The 20,042-nt window shown below is 40.6% G+C and overlaps 2 protein-coding genes across 2 annotated transcripts; both read right to left on the bottom strand.

Annotated features, from left to right (window-relative positions):
- Positions 1-10,822: 10,822 nt before the first annotated feature.
- Positions 10,823-11,911, bottom strand: LOC128745963 (uncharacterized). Its single transcript, XM_053843018.1, has one exon. The coding sequence runs from the start codon at positions 11,909-11,911 to the stop codon at positions 10,823-10,825; it is 1,089 nt and encodes a 362-aa protein (XP_053698993.1).
- A 77-nt stretch (positions 11,912-11,988) lies between these two features.
- Positions 11,989-16,004, bottom strand: LOC128745962 (uncharacterized). Its single transcript, XM_053843017.1, has 3 exons — positions 15,868-16,004; positions 13,983-15,816; positions 11,989-12,117 (listed from the first exon to the last, which is right to left on the bottom strand). Exons 1-3 carry the CDS (start codon positions 16,002-16,004, stop codon positions 11,989-11,991), a joined length of 2,100 nt encoding a protein of 699 aa, XP_053698992.1.
- Positions 16,005-20,042: the final 4,038 nt, after the last annotated feature.

Here is a 20,042-nt window from a genome sequence, read left to right as displayed (position 1 = left end):
TTTCCTCATAACTCGAGAACTAATCAAGCAAATGGAACCAAATTTGGCATGTGAAGGTTTTCGAGGGCAAGAAAATTTTCTACGGTGAATTAGGACCCCTCCTCACTCTAAGAGGGGGGGCTACTGTACAAATGAAATACAAATTTCCTCCTAACTCGAGAACTAATCAAGCAAATAGAACAACATTTGGCATGTGGGTGTTTTTTTTTGGTGACAAGAATTTATTCTATGGTGAATTGAGACCCCTCCCCTCTTTATAAGAGGAATTATAACTCCTCTCCCCTTTAAGAGGGGGGCTTCCATACAAATTTCCTCATAACTCGAGAACTAATCAAGCAAATGCAACCAAATTTGGCATGTGAAGGTTTTCGAGAGCAAGAAAATTTTCTATGGTGAATTAGGACCCCTCCCCACTTTAAGAGGAGGGGCTCCTGTACAAATGAAATACAAATTTCCTCATAACTCGAGAACTAATCAAGCGAATTGAACCAAATTTGGCATATGTGTGTTTTTGGAGACAATTTTTTTTTCAATGATGAATTGGGACCCCTCCCCACTTTAGGAGGGGGGGTCCTATACAAACGAAATACAAATTTCCTCATAACTCGAGAACTAATCCAGCAAATGGAACCAAATTTGGCGTGTAGGTGTTTTTGGAGGCAAGAATTTTTTCTGTGATGAATTAGGACCTCTTCCCACATTAGGAGGGGGGGCTCCAATACAAATGAAATACAAATTTCCCCATAACTCGAGAACTAATCAAGCAAATAGAACCATATTTAGCATGTGGGTGTTTTTGGAGGCAACCATTTTTCCCATTATGAATTAGGACTTCTTACCTTTTTAGGAGGGGGGGGGGGGGCTCCCATTCAAGCGAAATACAAATTTGCTCATAACTTTAGAACTAATCAAGCAAATGGAACCAGATTTGGCATGTGAGAGTTTTAGATGGCAGAATTTTTTTTCTGTGGTGTATTACGACCCCTCTCCCTTTTAAGAGGGTGGGCTCCCATACAAATGAAATGCAAATTTCCTTATAATTTGAGTACTAATCAAGCAAATGGAACCAAATTTAGCATGTAGGAGATTTTTGAGTCTTGAATTTATTTTATGATAGTTAGAGACCTCTCACCCCTGTGGTAGGGGGATATGGACTCTCATACAAATAAAACAGAAATTTTTGCGAAACTCAAAAACTAATCCAACTCGAGAAATTCGAGACTCTTCCATAAAACATTAATCTATAACAAGACCACAAAAACTATCTATAGTAACACTAGATCATTCAGGACGAGCCGGTCGCGAGTGTTGCCGGTGACCCGCCGTCGGAAGCGCCGCCCACTGGGGTGCTTGCAAAACTCGAGATAGTGACAAAGATCATCCGAGATTCATGATTTATGAACAACACAGGTTAATTTGTGGCAATACAAAGTTTGTCGGGTCAGCTAGTTAATCTATAACAAGACCACAAAAACTATCTATAGTAACACTAGATCATTCAGGACGAGACGGTCGCGAGTGTTGCCGGTGACCCGCCGTCGGAAGCGCCGCCCACTGGGGTGCTTGCAAAACTCGAGATAGTGACAAAGATCATCCGAGATTCATGATTTATGAACAACACAGGTTAATTTGTGGCAATACAAAGTTTGTCGGGTCAGCTAGTATATATATATATATATGCCATATATATCTATACCTATAAAGAAGGATTTTTGTCTGTCTGTCCGTATGTTCCTTATAGAATCGAAAACTACTGAACCAATCGGCATGAAAATATGCATGTAGAGGTTTTTTGGGGCCAGGAAAGGTTTTAGTGATGGTTAGAAACCCCTCCCCCCACTAAGAGGGGGGGCTCCCATACAAATGAAACACAAATTTCTGCATAACTCGACAACTAATCAAGCAAATAGAACAAAATTTGGCATGTGGGTGTTTTCGGTGACAAGAATTTATTCTATGGTAAATTGAGACCCCTCCCTTCTTTATAAGGGGAATTATAACTCCTCTCCTCTTTAAAAGGGGGGGCTTCCATACAAATTTCCTCATAACTCGAGAACTAATCAAGGAAGTGGAACCAAATTTGGCATGTGGAGGTTTTCGAGGGCAAGAATATTTTCTATAGTAAATTAGGACCCCTCCCTACTTTAAGAGGGGGGGCTCTTGTACCAAAGAAACACAATTTTCCTCATAACTCGAGAAGTAATTAAGCAAATGGAACCAAATTTGGCATGTGGGTGTTTTTGGAGACAAAAATTTTTTCTATGATGAATTGGGACCTCTCCCCGTTTTAGGAAGGGGTGTTCCTATACACATGAAATACAAATTTCCTCATAACTGAAGAACTAATCAAGCAAATGGAACCAAATTTGGCATGTATGCGTTTTCGAGGGCAAAAATATTTTCTATGTTAAATAAGGACCCCTCCCCACTTTAAGATGGGGGGCTCCTATACAAACGAAATACAAATTTCCTCATAACTCGAGAATTAATCAAGCAAATGGAACCAAATTTGGCATGTGAGTTTTCTAGGGCATGAATATTTTCTATGGTGAATTAGAACCCCTCCCCACTTTAAGAGGGGGGCTCCTATACAAACAAAATACAAATTTCCTCATAACTCGAGAAGTAATCAAGCAAATGGAACCAAATTTGACACGTGGGTGTTTTTGGAGACAAAAATTTTTTCTATGATGAATTGGGACCCCTACCCACTTTAGAAGGGGGGGCTCCTATACAAATGAAATTCAAATTTCCTCATAACTCGAGAACTAATCAAGCAAATAGAACCAAATTTGGCATGTGGAGGTTTCTGGAGGCAAAAATATTTTCTATGGTGAATTAGGACTGCTTACCTTTTTAAGAGGGGGGGCTCTCATACAAACGAATTACAAATTTCCTCATAACTCTAGAACTAATCAAGCAAATGGAACCAAATTTATCATGTGGGTGTTTTTGTGGGCAATAATATTTTCTATGGTATATTTTCTATGGATTTCCCCACTTTAAGAGGGGGGGCGGAGCTCCTATACAAATGAAAAACAAATTTCCTCATAACTCGAGAACTAATCAAACAAATGGAACCAAATTTGACATGTAAGTGGTTTTGGACGCAAGATTTTTTTCTATGGTGAATTGAGACCCCTCTCTTCTTTAGAAAGCGAGTTATGGCCCATCTCCCTTTTAAGAGGGTGGGCTTCCATACAAATGAAATGCAAATTTCCTCTTATCTCGAGAACTAATCAATCCAATGGAACCAAATTTGGCATGTGGGAGTTTTAGATGGCAGAAATTTTTTCTATGGTGAATTACGACCCCTTCCCCTTTTAAGAGGGGAGCTCCCATACAAATGAAATTCAAATTTCCTTATAACTTGAAAACTAATCAAGCAAATAGAACCAAATTTGGCATGTGGGAGATTTTGGAGTCTTGAATTTATTTTACGATAGTTAGAGACCTCTCACCCCTGTGGTAGGGGGATATGGACTCTCATACAAATAAAACAGAAATTTTTGCGAAACTCAAAAACTAATCGAACTCGAGAAATTCGAGACTCTTCCATAAAACATTAGTCAATACAAGACCACAAAAACTATCTATAGTAACACTAGATCATTCAGGACGAGACGGTCGCGAGTGTTGCCGGTGACCCGCCGTCGGAAGCGCCGCCCACTGAGGGGCTTGCAAAACTCGAGATTGTGACAAAGATCATCCGAGATTCATGATTTATGTACAACACAGGTTAATTTGTGGCAATACGAAGTTTGTCGGGTCAGCTAGTATATGTATATATGCCATATATATATATATATATATATATATATATATATATATATATATATATATATATATATATATATATATATATATATATATATATATATATATATATATATATATATATATATATATATATATATATATATATATATATATATATATATATATATATATATATATATATATATATATATATATATATATATATATATATATATATATATATATATATATATATATATATATATATATATATATATATATATATATACATTTCTCTTGTGAATATTAGCAGCTACGAGTAGGTATTGAACTAACAACTGCTTAATATAAAACTTAATGCATTCTTTGCCATATTAGGCGGATCTTGATTAGCCTATAGTGAAGTGTGGACTTATGTCGGAATACGGTCTACTAATCTGAAATCGTGTAAGAATTGATTGTTCATTCTCTGCCAATTATTTAATGCATAATTTGGTTTGTAGGATAAATAGTTTGCCTCGAAAACCTTAATCCCATTGATAAGTGGACATTAAGTTGTGAGGGTGACACTGAAATGTAGGTACAATTCCATCTTTATTCACGTAGTAGTTAAAAAGCCTATAAATTTCAGCTTTGAAGCGTATCAATAAACTTAAGCTCTCAAACATCAGTAGTTTTCCTGTCCTCCAGCAACATTCTTCAAAGATTTCATGGAGAACAGCACCGATTCCGTTCAGACACCTGAACGAACTCAGCCTGGCTATGTGGCTTATGAACGGCCTAGCACCGAGGATAACTTCGTCTGCTGTGATAAGTGCGATAGTTGGTGGCACTTTTCGTGTGCCGGAGTTACAGCTTCCGTAGAAAATCGAAATTGGATTTGCCCGAGATTCTTACCGGTTCAATGCCCACCCGACACGCAACGCAAGCAAAATCTACAGCCTCTAGTCAGAGATCGCGTCAAGAACAACACTTAATTCACTTGGCTGAACAGCATGATGCCCTGGCGGGTGTTGTGGGTTCGAATCCAGTTATAATCTCAGATTACAGCTTGGTTCGACTCATGCACCTTCCAGCATTGGACAAAAGGTAGGAGTCAAAATGACTACTTGACAAGCATAGCTACCAATACCCCCCCCCCCCCCCCTTCCTTTTCGCTCTCCCCCTCCTTCATCAAAAAATTTTCATTTCTTTCCCCTACCGTCCCTTCATCAATTGTAGAACCATCGTTTCAAAAAATATGAATAGCACGAGTTAGAAATGCAACAAATGCACCGAGAACACGAATTACAGAAAAAAACACCTGGAGCAAAAGCAGCAGCTGTTGAATATTCGACAAGAGAGTGACAATCGCAGCATTCGTAGTCACCGCAGCACTGTTCGTTCTTCTATACACGTACTAATCAATGGGTAGAGAAACACGCAGATGCACCCATAGTTACGACCGAAACCCAAGCCGCGGAGGCAGGAGCCGCTATCAACACAGTAAACCCGTTAGACGCTCAATCATTTCAGAAACCGGTCAAGCAGTTAACAATACCGAAACTCACAGAATCCTTAGTCGTCGTGAGCAGGGCTTCGACCGATCCTTTTTTTCTACCGCAGTCCCATCAACGCGCATTCAAGTTCACACCGTCCGTTTAGTGATGGAATACGAACGCTATGCATAACACAACTGGCAGTTTGCTCAGTCAAACGCCGATGGCACGCAGTAGTATGAACGCATTCTAACGCTGTTTAACATTTTCGTTTCGATCAAGTTGCCTTTACCGTTTGGAGCAGCGAATGACTGCAAAACAGTCAAATGACTGGCAGTCACCACGCTTACGAAAAGCAACCGCACAATCGTATGATTCAATACTACAAAAAAACAACCACTACATGTGCATGGAAGAAGTCGGTGGGACTCCGTCCAATACAAACGAATATTTTGCTTGCGTCGGACCGACGTCCGGGTGACAAACTATTACTGTGAGCAGCCGATTTGGAGACAAAAAGAGAAACGAAAAAATACGTCACCGTATGCTTCCAGTCAGTTTGCAGTTCATATTCTCAAAGCGCAAAGCAAAACGGGAGATTGACTGTTTGCTTCTACAGAGATGCCGCATGAATTGTAAGACGGCAGCAGCGCAAGCGGGAGATTGACTGGATTGAAAAAACAGTCAAATGATCGTTCAAAAAGCGGAGTTTGAATGCGGAAAGTTCGCATTCACGGCAGGCACATTCAACTTGCGATCCCTTTTCAAGCCCTGGTCGTGAGATTGCATGAACAATTAAAGCTTCGTGAAGAGGAATCGCATTTATGTTTATTACTATTTATGTTTTGCAGAACCAACTGCAACTCGAACTACAACAACAGAAGAAACACAATCAGTTCGCATCAATATCGACAGCTAAAGGGGCTATCCCCAAAAACGTTGTAAATAGTACTAGACTCACACAGGGATTTAGATTCCAACTCAATGGAGTAGATTGTGAAATTTCTCCAGTGGAAACTGTATACGTTCAAAGGTATACGGGTACCAGTGAGCGACACGCGCTGGCAGGTGTTGTGGGTTCGAATCCGGTTATAATCTCTGATTACAGCTTGGTTCGACCCATGCACCTTCCAGCATTGGACAAAACATAGGAGTCACAACGACAACTTGTTAAGCATAGCTACCTATTACCCCCCTTCCTTTCCACTCTTCCCCTTCATTCCCGGAAAAAAAAGAAAAAAAAATCCTTCTTCATTACTTTCCCTTACCGTCCCTTCATCAATTGTAGAATCATCGTTTAAAAAAAAATATTAAGATACTAGCTGACCCGACAAACTTCGTATTGCTACAAATTAACCTGTGTTGTACGTAAATCATGAATCTCGGATGATCTTTGTCACAATCTCGAGTTTTGCAAGCCCCCCAGTGGGCGGCGCTTCCGACGGCGGGTCACCGGCAACACTCGCGACCGTCTCGTCCTGAATGATCTAGTGTTACTATAGATAGTTTTTGTGGTCTTGTTTTGACTAATGTTTTATGGAAGAGTCTCGAATTTCTCGAGTTTGATTAGTTTTTGAGTTTCGCAAAAATTTCTGTTTTATTTGTATGAGAGTCCATATCCCCCTACCACAGGGGTGAGAGGTCTCCAACTATCGTAAAATAAATTCAAGACTCCAAAATCTCCCACATGCCAAATTTGGTTCCATTTTCTTGATTAGTTCTCAAGTTATAAGGAAATTTGAATTTCATTTGTATGGGAGCTCCCCTCTTAAAAGGGGAAGGGGTCGTAATTCACCATAGAAAAAATTTCTGCCATCTAAAACTCCCACATGCCAAATTTGGTTCCATTTGATTGATTAGTTCTCGAGATAAGAGGAAATTTGCATTTCATTTGTATGGAAGCCCACCCTCTTAAAGGGGAGATGGGCCATAACTCGCTTTCTAAAAAAAAGAGGGGTTTCAATTCACCATAGAAAAAAATCTTGCGTCCAAACCCACTTACATGTCAAATTTGGTTCCATTTGCTTGATCAGTTCTCGAGTTATGAGGAAATTTGTTTTTCGTTTGTATAGGAGCCCCCCCCTCTTAAAGTGGGGAAATCCATAGAAAATATACCATAGAAAATATTCTTGCCTACAAAAACACCCACATGATAAATTTGGTTCCATTTGCTTGATTAGTTCTAGAGTTATGAGGAAATTTGTATTTCGTTTGTATGAGAGCCCCCCTCTTAAGAAGGTAAGGGGTCCTAATTCATCATAGGAAAAATGGTTGCCTCCAAAAACACCCACATGCCAAATATGGTTCCATTTGCTTGATTAGTTCTCGAGTTATGAGGAAATTTGAATTTCATTTGTATAGGAGCCCCCCCTTCTAAAGTGGGTAGGGGTCCCAATTCATCATAGAAAAAATTTTTGTCTCCAAAAACACCCACGTGCCAAATTTGGTTCCATTTGCTTGATTAGTTCTCGAGTTATGAGGAAATTTGTATTTCGTTTGTATAGGAGCCCCCCCTCTAAAGTTGGGAGGGGTTCTAATTCACTATAGAAAATATTCTTCCCCTCGAAAACTTTCACATGCCAAATTTGGTTTCATTTGCTTGATTAGCTCTCGAGTTATGAGGAAATTTGTATTTCATTTGTATAGGAGCCCCCCCCCTCCTAAAGTGAGGAGGGGTCCCAGTTCATCATAGAAAAAATTTTTGTCTCCAAAAACACCCACGTGTCAAATTTGGTTCCATTTGCTTGATTAGTTCTCGAGTTATGAGGAAATTTGTATTTCGTTTGTATAGGAGCGCCCCTCTTAAAGTGGGGAGGGGTTCTAATTCACCATATAAAATATTCATGCCCTAGAAAACTTTCACATGCCAAATTTGGTTCCATTTGCTTGATTAGTTCTCGAGTTATGAGGAAATTTGTATTTCGTTTGTATAGGAGCCCCCCCTCTTAAAGTGGGGAGGGGTCCTTATTCACCATAGAAAATATTCTTGCCCTCGAAAACTTTCACGTGCCAAATTTTGTTCTATTTGCTTGATTAGTTTTTCAGTTATGAGGAAATTTGTATTTCATGTGTATAGGATCCCCCCCTCCTAAAACTGGGAGGGGTCCCAATTCATCATAGAAAAAATTTTTGTCTCCAAAAACACCCACATGCCAAATTTGGTTTCATTTGCTTAATTACTTCTCGAGTTATGAGGAAAATTATGTTTCTTTGGTACAGGAGCCCTCCCTCTTAAAGTGGGGAGGGATCCTAATTTACTATAGAAAATATTCTTGCCCTCGAAAACCTTCACATGCCAAATTTGGTTCCATTTGCTTGATTAGTTCTCGAGTTATGAGGAAATTTGTATGGAAGCCCCCCTTTTAAAGAGGAGAGGAGTTATAATTCCCCTTATAAAGAGGGGAGGGGTCTCAATTTACCATAGAATAAATTCTTGTCACCGAAAACACCCATATGCCAAATTTTGTTCTATTTGCTTGATTAGTTGTCGAGTTATGCAGAAATTTGTGTTTCATTTGTATGGGAGCCCCCCCTCTTAGTGGGGGGAGGGGTTTCTAACCATCACTAAAACCTTTCCTGGCCCTAAAAAACCTCTACATGCATATTTTCATGCCGATTGGTTCAGTAGTTTTCGATTCTATAAGGAACATACGGACAGACAGACAGACAGACAGAAATCCTTCTTTATAGGTATAGATGCCTGACCGCATTTCAAGGTAATGACTAAAGTCACGAGTTTGGTCAATTGTCATAGGAACGGAGCCTTTCTCCGAAGAACCGCGCTGAGAAACGCGGACTAACACGCTTTCGGACGAACAGCGTCACACGCAGTACCTTGCAAGTCGTAAGGGCCTGCATAGTGTCGTCGTCCTGAAAGTAAAAACACGTTAGATTAAAACTTCTCGGTCGGTGGTTTCTACAGTAGGTGGAGGAAGAGGCACAATTTGTGTCTAAAAATAGACCAACCCATGTCGCTATGGTTAATAAGGGGGGTTGTGCAGACTTCTTTTGTCCAGCGCCTCTGTGGTTCAAAGGTACACGGGTACCAGTGAGCGACACGCCCTGGCAGGTGTTGTGGGTTCGAATCCGGTTATAATCTCTGATTACAGCTTGGTTCGACCCATGCACCTTCCAGCATTGGACAAAAGATAGGAGTCACAACGACAACTTGTTAAGCATAGCTACCTATTACCCCCCCCCCCCCCCTTCCTTTCCACTCTTCCCCTTCATTCCCGGAAAAAAAGAAAAAAAAATCCTTCATTGCTTTTTCTTACCGTCCCTTCATCAATTGTAGAATCATCGTTTCAAAAAAAAAAATATTAAGATATGCCTGACCGCATTTCAAGGTCATGACTAAAGTCACGAGTTTGGTCAATCGTGTTAATTCAAAAATTGTAAAAAAACCGTGTTAATTCCAAAATCGTCGTAAAAATGTAAAATCTTGTATCAGTACCATGAAGCATAAAATGTACGAATTCCTTTCGTTGTTTTCTACCACGAAACAGTTTCGTACAGTCTTAAATGAATTTACGTGTAATTAGATTCGAAATTTTGTATTCCTACTGTAGGGATTACGGCCCTCAACATCTTGGCAGCCAGATTGTTTATTGTTTATTAATTAAAAGTCAACAGATTTTTCTATCCTACTGACTACTTAAAAACTAATAGCAAGAGCTCTAAATCGGGTTTTCAGCACGTTGCGGCTGACGTCAAAGTCGAAGTAGGACACAAAACGGTTGAAGTTCCGTTGTAAGCCGGTTATAGTACCGAAAGTGCTGTAGTTAGTTCTCCGATGTGGTAAATGCAAGAAGGAATTGTTCCGCGTTAAGTGAGACCGAGTTAAGATGTCTAGTCTTCCTAGAATCCAAGGACAGTCAATCCGGGATGTCAGAACATCTGATACGAAGACGGCTCTAGTTACGTCCCGACGTGTTTGCAGGGTGTCCAAGTTGATTAATCTGCAGCGCTGTTCGTAGCTTGGTAGCCGGAACGGATCATTCCATGGTAACCTACGGAGGGCAAAGCGGATGAACCTCCGTTGTACCGACTCTATTCGAATGACGCCGTTTTGGTAATACGGGCTCCATACGGGTGCGCAATACTCGAGGTTAGAGCGAACCAACGCACAGAAGAGTGATTTCAAACAATAAATATCGTTGAAGTTTTTGGCGATGCGCATGATGAATCCCAGGTTTCTGCAGGCCTTGTCGACAACGAATGAAACATGCTGTTTGAAAGTCAATTTAGAGTCCAGCAGTACCCCAAGATCCTTGACGCAATCTACACGGCGTAAGGGTACGCTTGATAATCGGTAATCGAATATTATAGGGTTCAGCTTTCTCGAGAACGTTATCACTTCACTAATATGTTTCATTGATATTTTTCGGTGAAATAAAACCCTTCTTTTCTCGGTCTGCGTAACGTTTCTGGCTACTATGCTTCGCCTATCGTCAGACGCCTGGAAAATTTTATTTTTGGTCAACTAATTTATACAAATTTTAAACACATTTTTCTTTTCACAAATTTACATTACAAAAACAAATAAAAAGCTTACATTTTCGTCACTCTATTTTCTTAGCACATTGCTAATGCTGCGTCCGTTGCCGACGAGTAACCATTGCCTGCTTACTTTGTTCACACTGCCGTAGCTTAGTGACCAGACCGTTATACATTGCGTTGAATGTTCCACATTCACGCTGTAAGTTTACAGTTTTTTCTTCCCCCAGTATCTTTATATGGAACATCTCCGCGGTTTCTCTGCTCTCCTGGTTCTCGACTCTTTCTAGTATGCGTGTATTATCAAAGTCGAATATGTGTCCGCTCTGGATAGTGTGCTGTGCTAGTCCGGATTTTGCTTCTTTTTTCTTTGCGTCGTTCTTATGTTCAGCTATTCTCGTCTCCAACCGTCTTCCCGTTTGTCCAATGTACACTATGCCGTCATCTGTACCACATGGTATAGAGTACACTACATTTTTCTGTTTACTTGGTGGGATCGGGTCTTTCAGCTTACTAAACACACGATGCTTGATCTTATCTAGTGGTTTGAAAGCTAGCTCTACATTATGTTTCCTTAGGATTTTGTGCAGTTTCTCACTCAGACCCGGTATATACGCAGAAGAAGCAAACTTAATGTTTTCTTCTGTTTGCTTAGTAATTTCGAGCGTGTTATAAAACTTGTGAACTCTAGTTTTTAGTATTTTTTGAACAAACCACTCGGGATAATGGTTAATTTTTAATATGCTTTTTACAGTTTTGATGGCGCATGGCCGATTTTTTGGATCCGATAATTTAATCGCTCGATCGATTAGCGCTATTGCCGTATTGCATTTGTGTGCGTACGGGCTTTGCGAATGGAAGTCGAGATATTTGCCATCGACTTGTTTCGGCAACCATGACTTTTCCAGCTTACCGTTGTTTCTAGTCAGCATCATGTCCAGGAATTTTATGCTGTTATTCGCTTCCATTTCTATGGTGAATTGCAGCCTGTCGTGAAAACTGTTGAATGTCGCCAGTATTTCGTTAATTTGTTCCTCAGTAGCCACACAGAAGCAGTCGTCCACGTACCGGCGGTATGTTGTTAGATTGATGTTTTTCTTCTCTAATTCAGCTATGCAGTGTTGTTCCAGTTTTTCCATTACCAGGTTTGCAATTACAGGTGATAAAGGTGAACCCATTGGGACCCCGAAACATTGAGAGTATGTAGTACCTTGGTAGACGAAGAAGGTTGAATCTAATACGAGCCTGACTGCTGCTATGAAGCTGCCTTGATCGATGTTGGTATGTTTCCCAATTTCGTTCCATCTTTCATTGATACAAATGCATCTTCGATTGGAATGTTTGTGTACAGCGACGTTACATCCGTTCCTGGACATGATGCTGACTAGAAACAACGGTAAGCTGGAAAAGTCATGGTTGCCGAAACAAGTCGATGGCAAATATCTCGACTTCCATTCGCAAAGCCCGTACGCACACAAATGCAATACGGCAATAGCGCTAATCGATCGAGCGATTAAATTATCGGATCCAAAAAATCGGCCATGCGCCATCAAAACTGTAAAAAGCATATTAAAAAATAACCATTATCCCGAGTGGTTTGATCAAAAAATACTAAAAGCTAGAGTTCACAAGTTTTATAACACGCTCGAAATTACTAAGCAAACAGAAGAAAACATTAAGTTTGCTTCTTCTGCGTATATACCGGGTCTGAGTGAGAAACTGCACAAAATCCTAAGGAAACATAATGTAGAGCTAGCTTTCAAACCACTAGATAAGATCAAGCATCGTGTGTTTAGTAAGCTGAAAGACCCGATCCCACCAAGTAAACAGAAAAATGTAGTGTACTCTATACCATGTGGTACAGATGACGGCATAGTGTACATTGGACAAACGGGAAGACGGTTGGAGACGAGAATAGCTGAACATAAGAACGACGCAAAGAAAAAAGAAGCAAAATCCGGACTAGCACAGCACACTATCCAGAGCGGACACATATTCGACTTTGATAATACACGCATACTAGAAAGAGTCGAGAACCAGGAGAGCAGAGAAACCGCGGAGATGTTCCATATAAAGATACTGGGGGAAGAAAAAACTGTAAACCTACAGCGTGAATGTGGAACATTCAACGCAATGTATAACGGTCTGGTCACTAAGCTACGGCAGTGTGAAGAAAGTAAGCAGGCAATGGTTACTCGTCGGCAACGGACGCAGCATTAGCAATGTGCTAAGAAAATAGAGTGACGAAAATGTAAGCTTTTTATTTGTTTTTGTAATGTAAGTTTGTGAAAAGAAAAATGTGTTTAAAATTTGTATAAATTAGTTGACCAAAAATAAAATTTTCCAGGCGTCTGACGATAGGCGAAGCATAGTAGCCAGAAACGTTACGCAGACCGAGAAAAGAAGGGTTTTATTTCACCGAAAAATATCAATGAAACATATTATTAAAATTGTTACGGTGACGGAAAATAAAAAAAAAAAAAAAGTTATCACTTCACATTTGTCGGGGTTTAGTACCAAGCGATTGTGTTCGCACCATCCAGCGAATATCAACAGTTGCTCCTGGAGTGCGAGAGTGTCCGTTGAATCGTTGACTTTCGAAAACAGTTTCAGGTCGTCGGCGAACACAAGCCGAGGACCTTTGAGCATTAAGTTGACGTCGTTGAAATAAATAAGAAAGACCAACGGTCCGAGATGGCTTCCTTGTGGGACTCCAGAAAAAGCGGTGAAGGACGGTGAGGTGAAGCCATTGATAGACACGTTGATGGGACGGTTCGTCAGATACGATTTAAACCACTGAAGCAGCGGCCCTCCAATGCCCAGTTTGTCCAGTTTTGCAACGGCGATTTGATGATTTAGCTTGTCGAAGGCGGCGGAGAGGTCAGTGTAGATAACGTCCGTCTGGGATCGGTCGTCAAAGCAGTCCGTTACGTACGTAGTCAGAGTTAGTAGATTGGTAGACGTTGAGCGCTTCGGCATGAATCCGTGTTGTTCATCGGCGATGTATTGCTGGACGAACGAGGAAATTGGCACGAACACAACGAGCTCGAAGAGTTTCGATAATGCACATAAGGCAGAGATACCTCTGTAGTTGTCTATGTTCCTTTTGTTCCCCTTCTTATGAACTGGAAACATGTAAGCGGATTTCCAAGCTGAAGGAAATATGCCTGAGCTAATCGAGGAGTTAAATAGACGTCGGATTGGAGCAGCCAAGGCATCAATGCAGTTCTTTAAAAATATTGAAGGTACGCCATCCGGTCCACTGGAAGTTGAGTTTTTCAACTTCAAAGCGGCCTGCTTGATCATAGAATCATCAATAGACAGGTTAGTGAGAGAGTCGCTGAGATTTGGAACGCTGTCTAGAGCAGTCGATACTTCTGTTTCGGACAGCCTTTCATCGACAAAGACGCTGGAGAATTTCCGCGAGAACAGTTGACAAACCATATCCAATTTGGTCGCAGTGTCGCTTCCAAGGAACATGGCTGATGGAAGACCGTCGTCTTTCCGTTGTGCACTAACATATTTCCAGAACGACTGGGGGTTACGCTTCAGTCTTCGCTCAACGTTGTTTAGGTATTTGCGGAAGCAGTGTCGGCTTAACTTTTTGTAGCGCTTATTGAGAGCCTGATAGTGGTTTCGCAGATATTGGGTTTTATACCTTGAGAACCTCCTCAAGGCAGCCTTTCTTTCAGATTTAAGGCGACGTAGCGTGGCGTTTATCCAAGGCATGTGCGGCTCTATGCGTATCGTCTTTTTCGGTACGTGGCGGTCGATGATATAATTTAAAATGTGCGAGAAGGTCAAGGCGGCAGCATTTACGTTGTTCTCTTCCAAGGCTGCGTTCCAGTCGATACTGTTTAGTATACCTTGGATCGCATCAAAATCGGCACAGTTGAAATCGTAATAGACAGACGACGGTGAGTCGGTCGTTTTGCATGGTGTATGTTGATAAATCGGAACTAATAGCGGTGGATGATGGAGAACATCTTTAACGAGTGGAGCAGGCGTCAACATACATTCTGGAGCCTGACTGCAAACACTAGCGAAGCAGAGATCCAAGCAGCGTCCATTTTCATTGGTGATTTTGTTAATTTGCTGCACAGTGGCTGTACTATAGCAGTCGAACAACTCGGTGGTGATCGGGGGAGGAGTTACAGAGCTGAAGTCGACGAACAGATAGCCGTTGCCGCGATCACGCCAATTAATCCCGGGGAGGTTAAAATCTCCCAGAATTAGCAAATCATCGGAGGCGGAGGCTGCCGAAGAAATTGTGGAGACCGATGCCATATGAGCCTTGAGGAGTACGGCGTCCCTTACTCGATCCGGTGGGAAATAGACAGCGCACAGGTATAGAGAGCGATCGGATAAATTTATAGACACCCAAACTTGCTCAACAGGTAACCAGTCGTTGTGTTCTAAGACAGAGGCCTTGAGTTGACGATGAACCGCTACTAAAACGCCGCCGCCCGTTGATTTTCGGCTGTTGTGCGCACTTCGGTCACACCGGAAGACTTCGTAGTTCGGTCCGAAGATTTGTGTGGAGGAGGTTCGTTCGTCAAGCCAGGTTTCGGTTAAAACGATTATATCGTATGGACTATCGACACATGCTAGCAGATAGTCGTGAACGCTTGCATTCATTCCGCCTACATTCTGGTAGTACACGTGGATGTTTTGCTGGACGTCGCGAGTACTGTTCGGTAGCCGGTTGGATGATGTGCTAGAAACGGAAGACGGATCAACGGGAGGATCAAGATTGGCGGTAGTGCGCTTGCCTGGAAGGGAATTTTGGAAGCCCCTTTCGCTACACCCACACGCAGGGCCGGGACGACTGATGAGCGCTGGCAGGAAAGGCGCGACTGCGGCGGGGAGGATAGGGACTTCCATAGTGCTACTGTCGGTGCATCCCGGTGTCCTGTCGACTTCAAGTATCGGCAATGCATCGTTCAGATAGTTATTTTCCACGTTGCTAGCTGTGACAATTCCGCAATTTGGCTCGGAGGCTGGAGTACACGGCGGATGGCAGTTTAGGTGGGCGCTGGGAACGGAGACTCGATGACAAGGAATGCCGCTGCAGGAACCATTGCTACGGATGGAGAGAACATTAAGGAGCGAGGATAGACTATAAAGTCGGTACTTGCCTGGGAAAGCAAGTTGGAAACCCTCATCACCGGTACCGATCACAGGAACGGAACGGCTCTGATGGCAGCGACTGATGACATAATCGACGGGACAGCGATACTCGGCTGTGACGGACGGGATGAGGGTTTCCATCATACTTTTTGGCGTGCGTTCCGTTGATGCAGAAAAAGAAGCGTGGAGCGAATCATCTTTCAATGGTCTAGTGGTCGTGGGTCTGAAAGCGCGGTAGGCGTCAGCAGGGTATAAACGTGGACAAGAATGATACTTGCCATGAGTCTGGTTCTGGGATTCCTCGAACTAGTAACCTCAAGCCAATTAGGGCGAGGGGAGGGACCATTTTCACCCGCTAAAACACAACCATTCGGAAATTATTTTTATTGCAATACTTTATCATTCACCTGGATTGTTTGTTGCTTCTTTACAGCACAGTACAGCAGTAATGAATGGTACTCAATGCTTCTTCTGTCGGGCTTTCGAATTCCACCGATTCGCCTCTGACCGTCAGCCGGACCGGATTCATCCATTCTCATTCTAGCTAGCTAGTTAGCTACCTACCCGTTCTCTATCCGTTCAGTTTCAGGTGGAGCAAAATTTATACTAAATATATCCTACAGCAATTGTCAGTTATTTACTAATTTTTTTTTCTTTTCGCAATTTAAACGATCGATGCCAATTGGAATCGGAATAGCACAAGGGTCAACAATTTCGATAAATACAGTGCAACGCTAAAAAGGGCTATTTTACGCCAAAATCAAATTGATTTCGAAAAAGATCGGTTAGTTTTCGCTAAATCTGTACACAGAAACAATAGAAACGAGTTCACAACTCAATAAGGCTCTTGTTCTGATAAGTAATGTACCATCCGTACTCTACCCTAGCCATGCACATCATCATGTAAATAAATATTATGCAACAGGCAAAACAAAACAGACAACTCCGATCGTATTGAGACACACGGCGGGCACCGAACGCTAGCACCAGCGCCATGCATACACTTCACAAGTGCACGCATTTTGCTGAGCTGGCTCTCCGACCTGTCGGTGGCCTATGTGACTCGGTGTAAGGATTCGAATTACAATGCCAGAACCAAATGTATCGAACAAAGAATCTTTCTGTCCCAGTAGTCTTTCTCTTTTTAGCTTTAAGAATGCATTTAGAATAAGGAAAATATCGATATGCATTACCGATATTTTCCACCAAAATTTAACTATAAAAGCAAACCCTTCAAATAATAAAGCAAGCCATTTCGACTTCAGACTTTGTGCATTCAATGCGACCCCGATCGGGCTATCGCCAACTGAAGAACTAAGTCCCTCAAGCAACCCCGAGATCCGTTGATCTACCACGGGCTATTGCTAAAGTCAAATAGCTAAAGTAAATCTCGATAAACCGTCCGCTTCGGTAAATGTAAAACAAGTAGTGAACAGTGTACTTTATATGGCGACACGTGACGCTTGACTTGCAATCTTCGACACAAGTGCGTGATGCTGCTGATTCACGCAACGGAACCAGCCAAGACCTCACCCACGATACGACAACAGAAAAACGACACCACACGACCGATACCAAAACAACTACAGGCGCGATAATTACAACAGGAGAAATAACCTTCCTTGGCTGCAATGAAATATAACACGACACTGGCTCATACAGAAACAACTTTCGTGACATGGAGTAACTGGACCCTGTACAACAACAACAAACACGTTAGTCGATTCAGCCAAACCATCAGCTGATACACATATAGGCAGATTCATCATTATGGTTACAACCACGAATTAACTATAAGACAACAACATGAACCCGGAAGAAGAGGAAGTCTACGCGGAGCTAGGAAAACTCCTCGAAGACATACTAGAGGAGGTTGGAAAAGAGAATCCAAAGCAGCAATCATGGATCAACACCGAACTGGCACACGACAAAGCACACGAGTGAATATGAACTATGCGTGAGTGAAATTCTTCTTATTATTGTATTAATTTTTTTTTAATTAAATGGATTAAAGTGAATTAAAATTAAAGTAATCTTTTTAAGAGTATTGATATTTAAATTTTATAAAGAATTTTTTTTTATTAAAGTTTGAATTTTGAATTTTTATCAAATGAATCAAAAATAAATTAAAAAGTTAAAATAATAAATAATTAAATTTGTAACCCACAAGTGCCTTGAAAAAACGAGACTTATATTTTTGCAATATGATTGTTTAAATAAAATAAAATTACATTATGAATATATGAAAAATATTAAATGAAGAGGCTTAAATCATGAGTGACCCAGAACAGCTCAGCGAATGCATAAATTTTACTATAAATTTTTTTTCACAGCTTACATTATTTTTAATTGAAAGTGCATAACATACAATTTAAATTATAAATGGTTAACACTAGAACCATTTACAATTTTTATAATGGATAACAATAGAACCATTGACAAGAAGGAAAGTCTCAGGAAGCCAGAATGCAATTCGAATCAATTTGCAATCAGGTTAGCCAGAAGGATTTCCCGAAACATTAAGTTATTATACATATGTATAACCACTAACGTGGATTTTCCTAAACTCTCCTTGCACATTAATAAGGAAATTGCAAAAATTTCTGATCCCAGTGCGGAGACAGTCCTAATTATTTAACCAATCCACCTTACTGCACGCTATAAGGAAATCGTAAAATTACCATTTCCAGTGCGAAGGTCGATTTATTTATCCTACCCAATAAACAATCCCCTTTCCCGTACTTGATGCACATAAAAAGGAAATCGTCACAGTACCATTACCAGTGCCAAGACACTTACTAATAGCTGAGCGAACAGGCTAAAAATCCTCAGCATTCCCCTAACCACTTTTTAAACCTTTTTTTATTATTTTATTACTCCACAACTTTTTATTTTAAAGAGCTACGCAAATAAGCCAAGCCTGCCTTGTCATGCGAAAAGGCTAAAAATCCATGACAAAGGCATAGATTATAAGAAAACGAAAAATAAACAATTTATACCTGGGAGCATATATGATGAGAAAAATATTGGCTCATACTACGGTATCGAAGCATAACTAAGAAGTGAATAATAAAATTTTAGCCCCAGATGCCCGGGATATAACAATCAACGCTGACATTAGTGTCCGTTGGAAAATATTGTTAAATACTAGTTAAGGCACAGGCTCTAGCGCTCGTGACCTATAATGGATTTTTTCCCCGGATGCCTGGCACACAGATGACCAGATGTATTAAAATATAATGGAAGTCAATCAAGGTTGCTCTTCTGGAGAAATCGCAAAGAAAGTTTGCTATTTCTGTAGACCTCTAAAATGAGGCCAAAACTAATTTGCCGTAATAGTAAATTGCTTTAATTCAAAAAGCTACTGGGTACGATGATATAAGGTTTTCATTATTATTAATCAAGAAGCAAATTGTATTAAATAAAAATTTATATTTTATCATGCATTAATTTTTTTTCAATAGATTACAATCGTTGGTCAAAACAATGTTAGTAATTAGTTCTAAGAAGTAGTAAAAATCCAAAATTGCGAATACTGTACACAAAATAGGTTAATTAAAATGTGAATAATAACAACAACTTTTATATAGTGACATCATACTTAATTTTTTTAAAATATATATCTATAATTGTCTCATAGTGACAAGCAAAACATATTATATAAAACAAAAAAAAAATCAAGAACAAAAAACATTTCAAAAATCACAAATTTGTAAAGGCATCTGGGACGGCTATATTTTTTTCTGAATAATTACGTTTCACTTCATTATTCAAAAAAGTGGGGAGGTGTACCATCCGTACTCTACCCTAGCCATGCACACCATCATGTAAATAAATATTATGCAACAGGCAAAACAAAACAGACAACTCCGATCGTATTGAGACACACGGCGGGCACCGAACGCTAGCACCAGCGCCATGCATACACTTCACAAGTGCACGCATTTTGCTGAGCTGGCTCTCCGACCTGTCGGTGGCCTATGTGACTCGGTGTAAGGATTCGAATTACAATTCCAGAACCAAATGTATCGAACAAAGAATCTTTCTGTCCCAGTAGTCTTTCTCTTTTTAGCTTTAAGAATGCATTTAGAATAAGGAAAATATCGATATGCATTACCGATATTTTCCACCAAAATTTAACTATAAAAGCAAACCCTTCAAATAATAAAGCAAGCCATT

The sequence above is a fragment of the Sabethes cyaneus genome, chromosome 1 (assembly GCF_943734655.1).
Source record: "Sabethes cyaneus chromosome 1, idSabCyanKW18_F2, whole genome shotgun sequence".
Taxonomy (NCBI): Eukaryota; Metazoa; Arthropoda; class Insecta; order Diptera; family Culicidae; genus Sabethes; species Sabethes cyaneus.
Note: the sequence above shows the minus strand (reverse complement) of the source record. Positions and strands in the feature narration are given on the sequence as shown.

What these genes read in the sequence shown, in the direction of transcription:
- LOC128745963 (XM_053843018.1), bottom strand. Translation starts at nt 11,911, where the DNA reads ATGGGTTCACCTTTATCACCTGTAATTGCAAACCTGGTAATGGAAAAA.
- LOC128745962 (XM_053843017.1), bottom strand. Translation starts at nt 16,004, where the DNA reads ATGGAAACCCTCATCCCGTCCGTCACAGCCGAGTATCGCTGTCCCGTC. An exon ending in CAACTTGCTTTCCCAGGCAA is followed by an intron (nt 15,817 to 15,867) that starts GTACCGACTTTA and finishes CTCCATCCGTAG; the next exon opens with CAATGGTTCCTGCAGCGGCA. An exon ending in CTTCCAGTGGACCGGATGGC is followed by an intron (nt 12,118 to 13,982) that starts GTACCTTCAATA and finishes CGTTGTTTCTAG; the next exon opens with TCAGCATCATGTCCAGGAAC.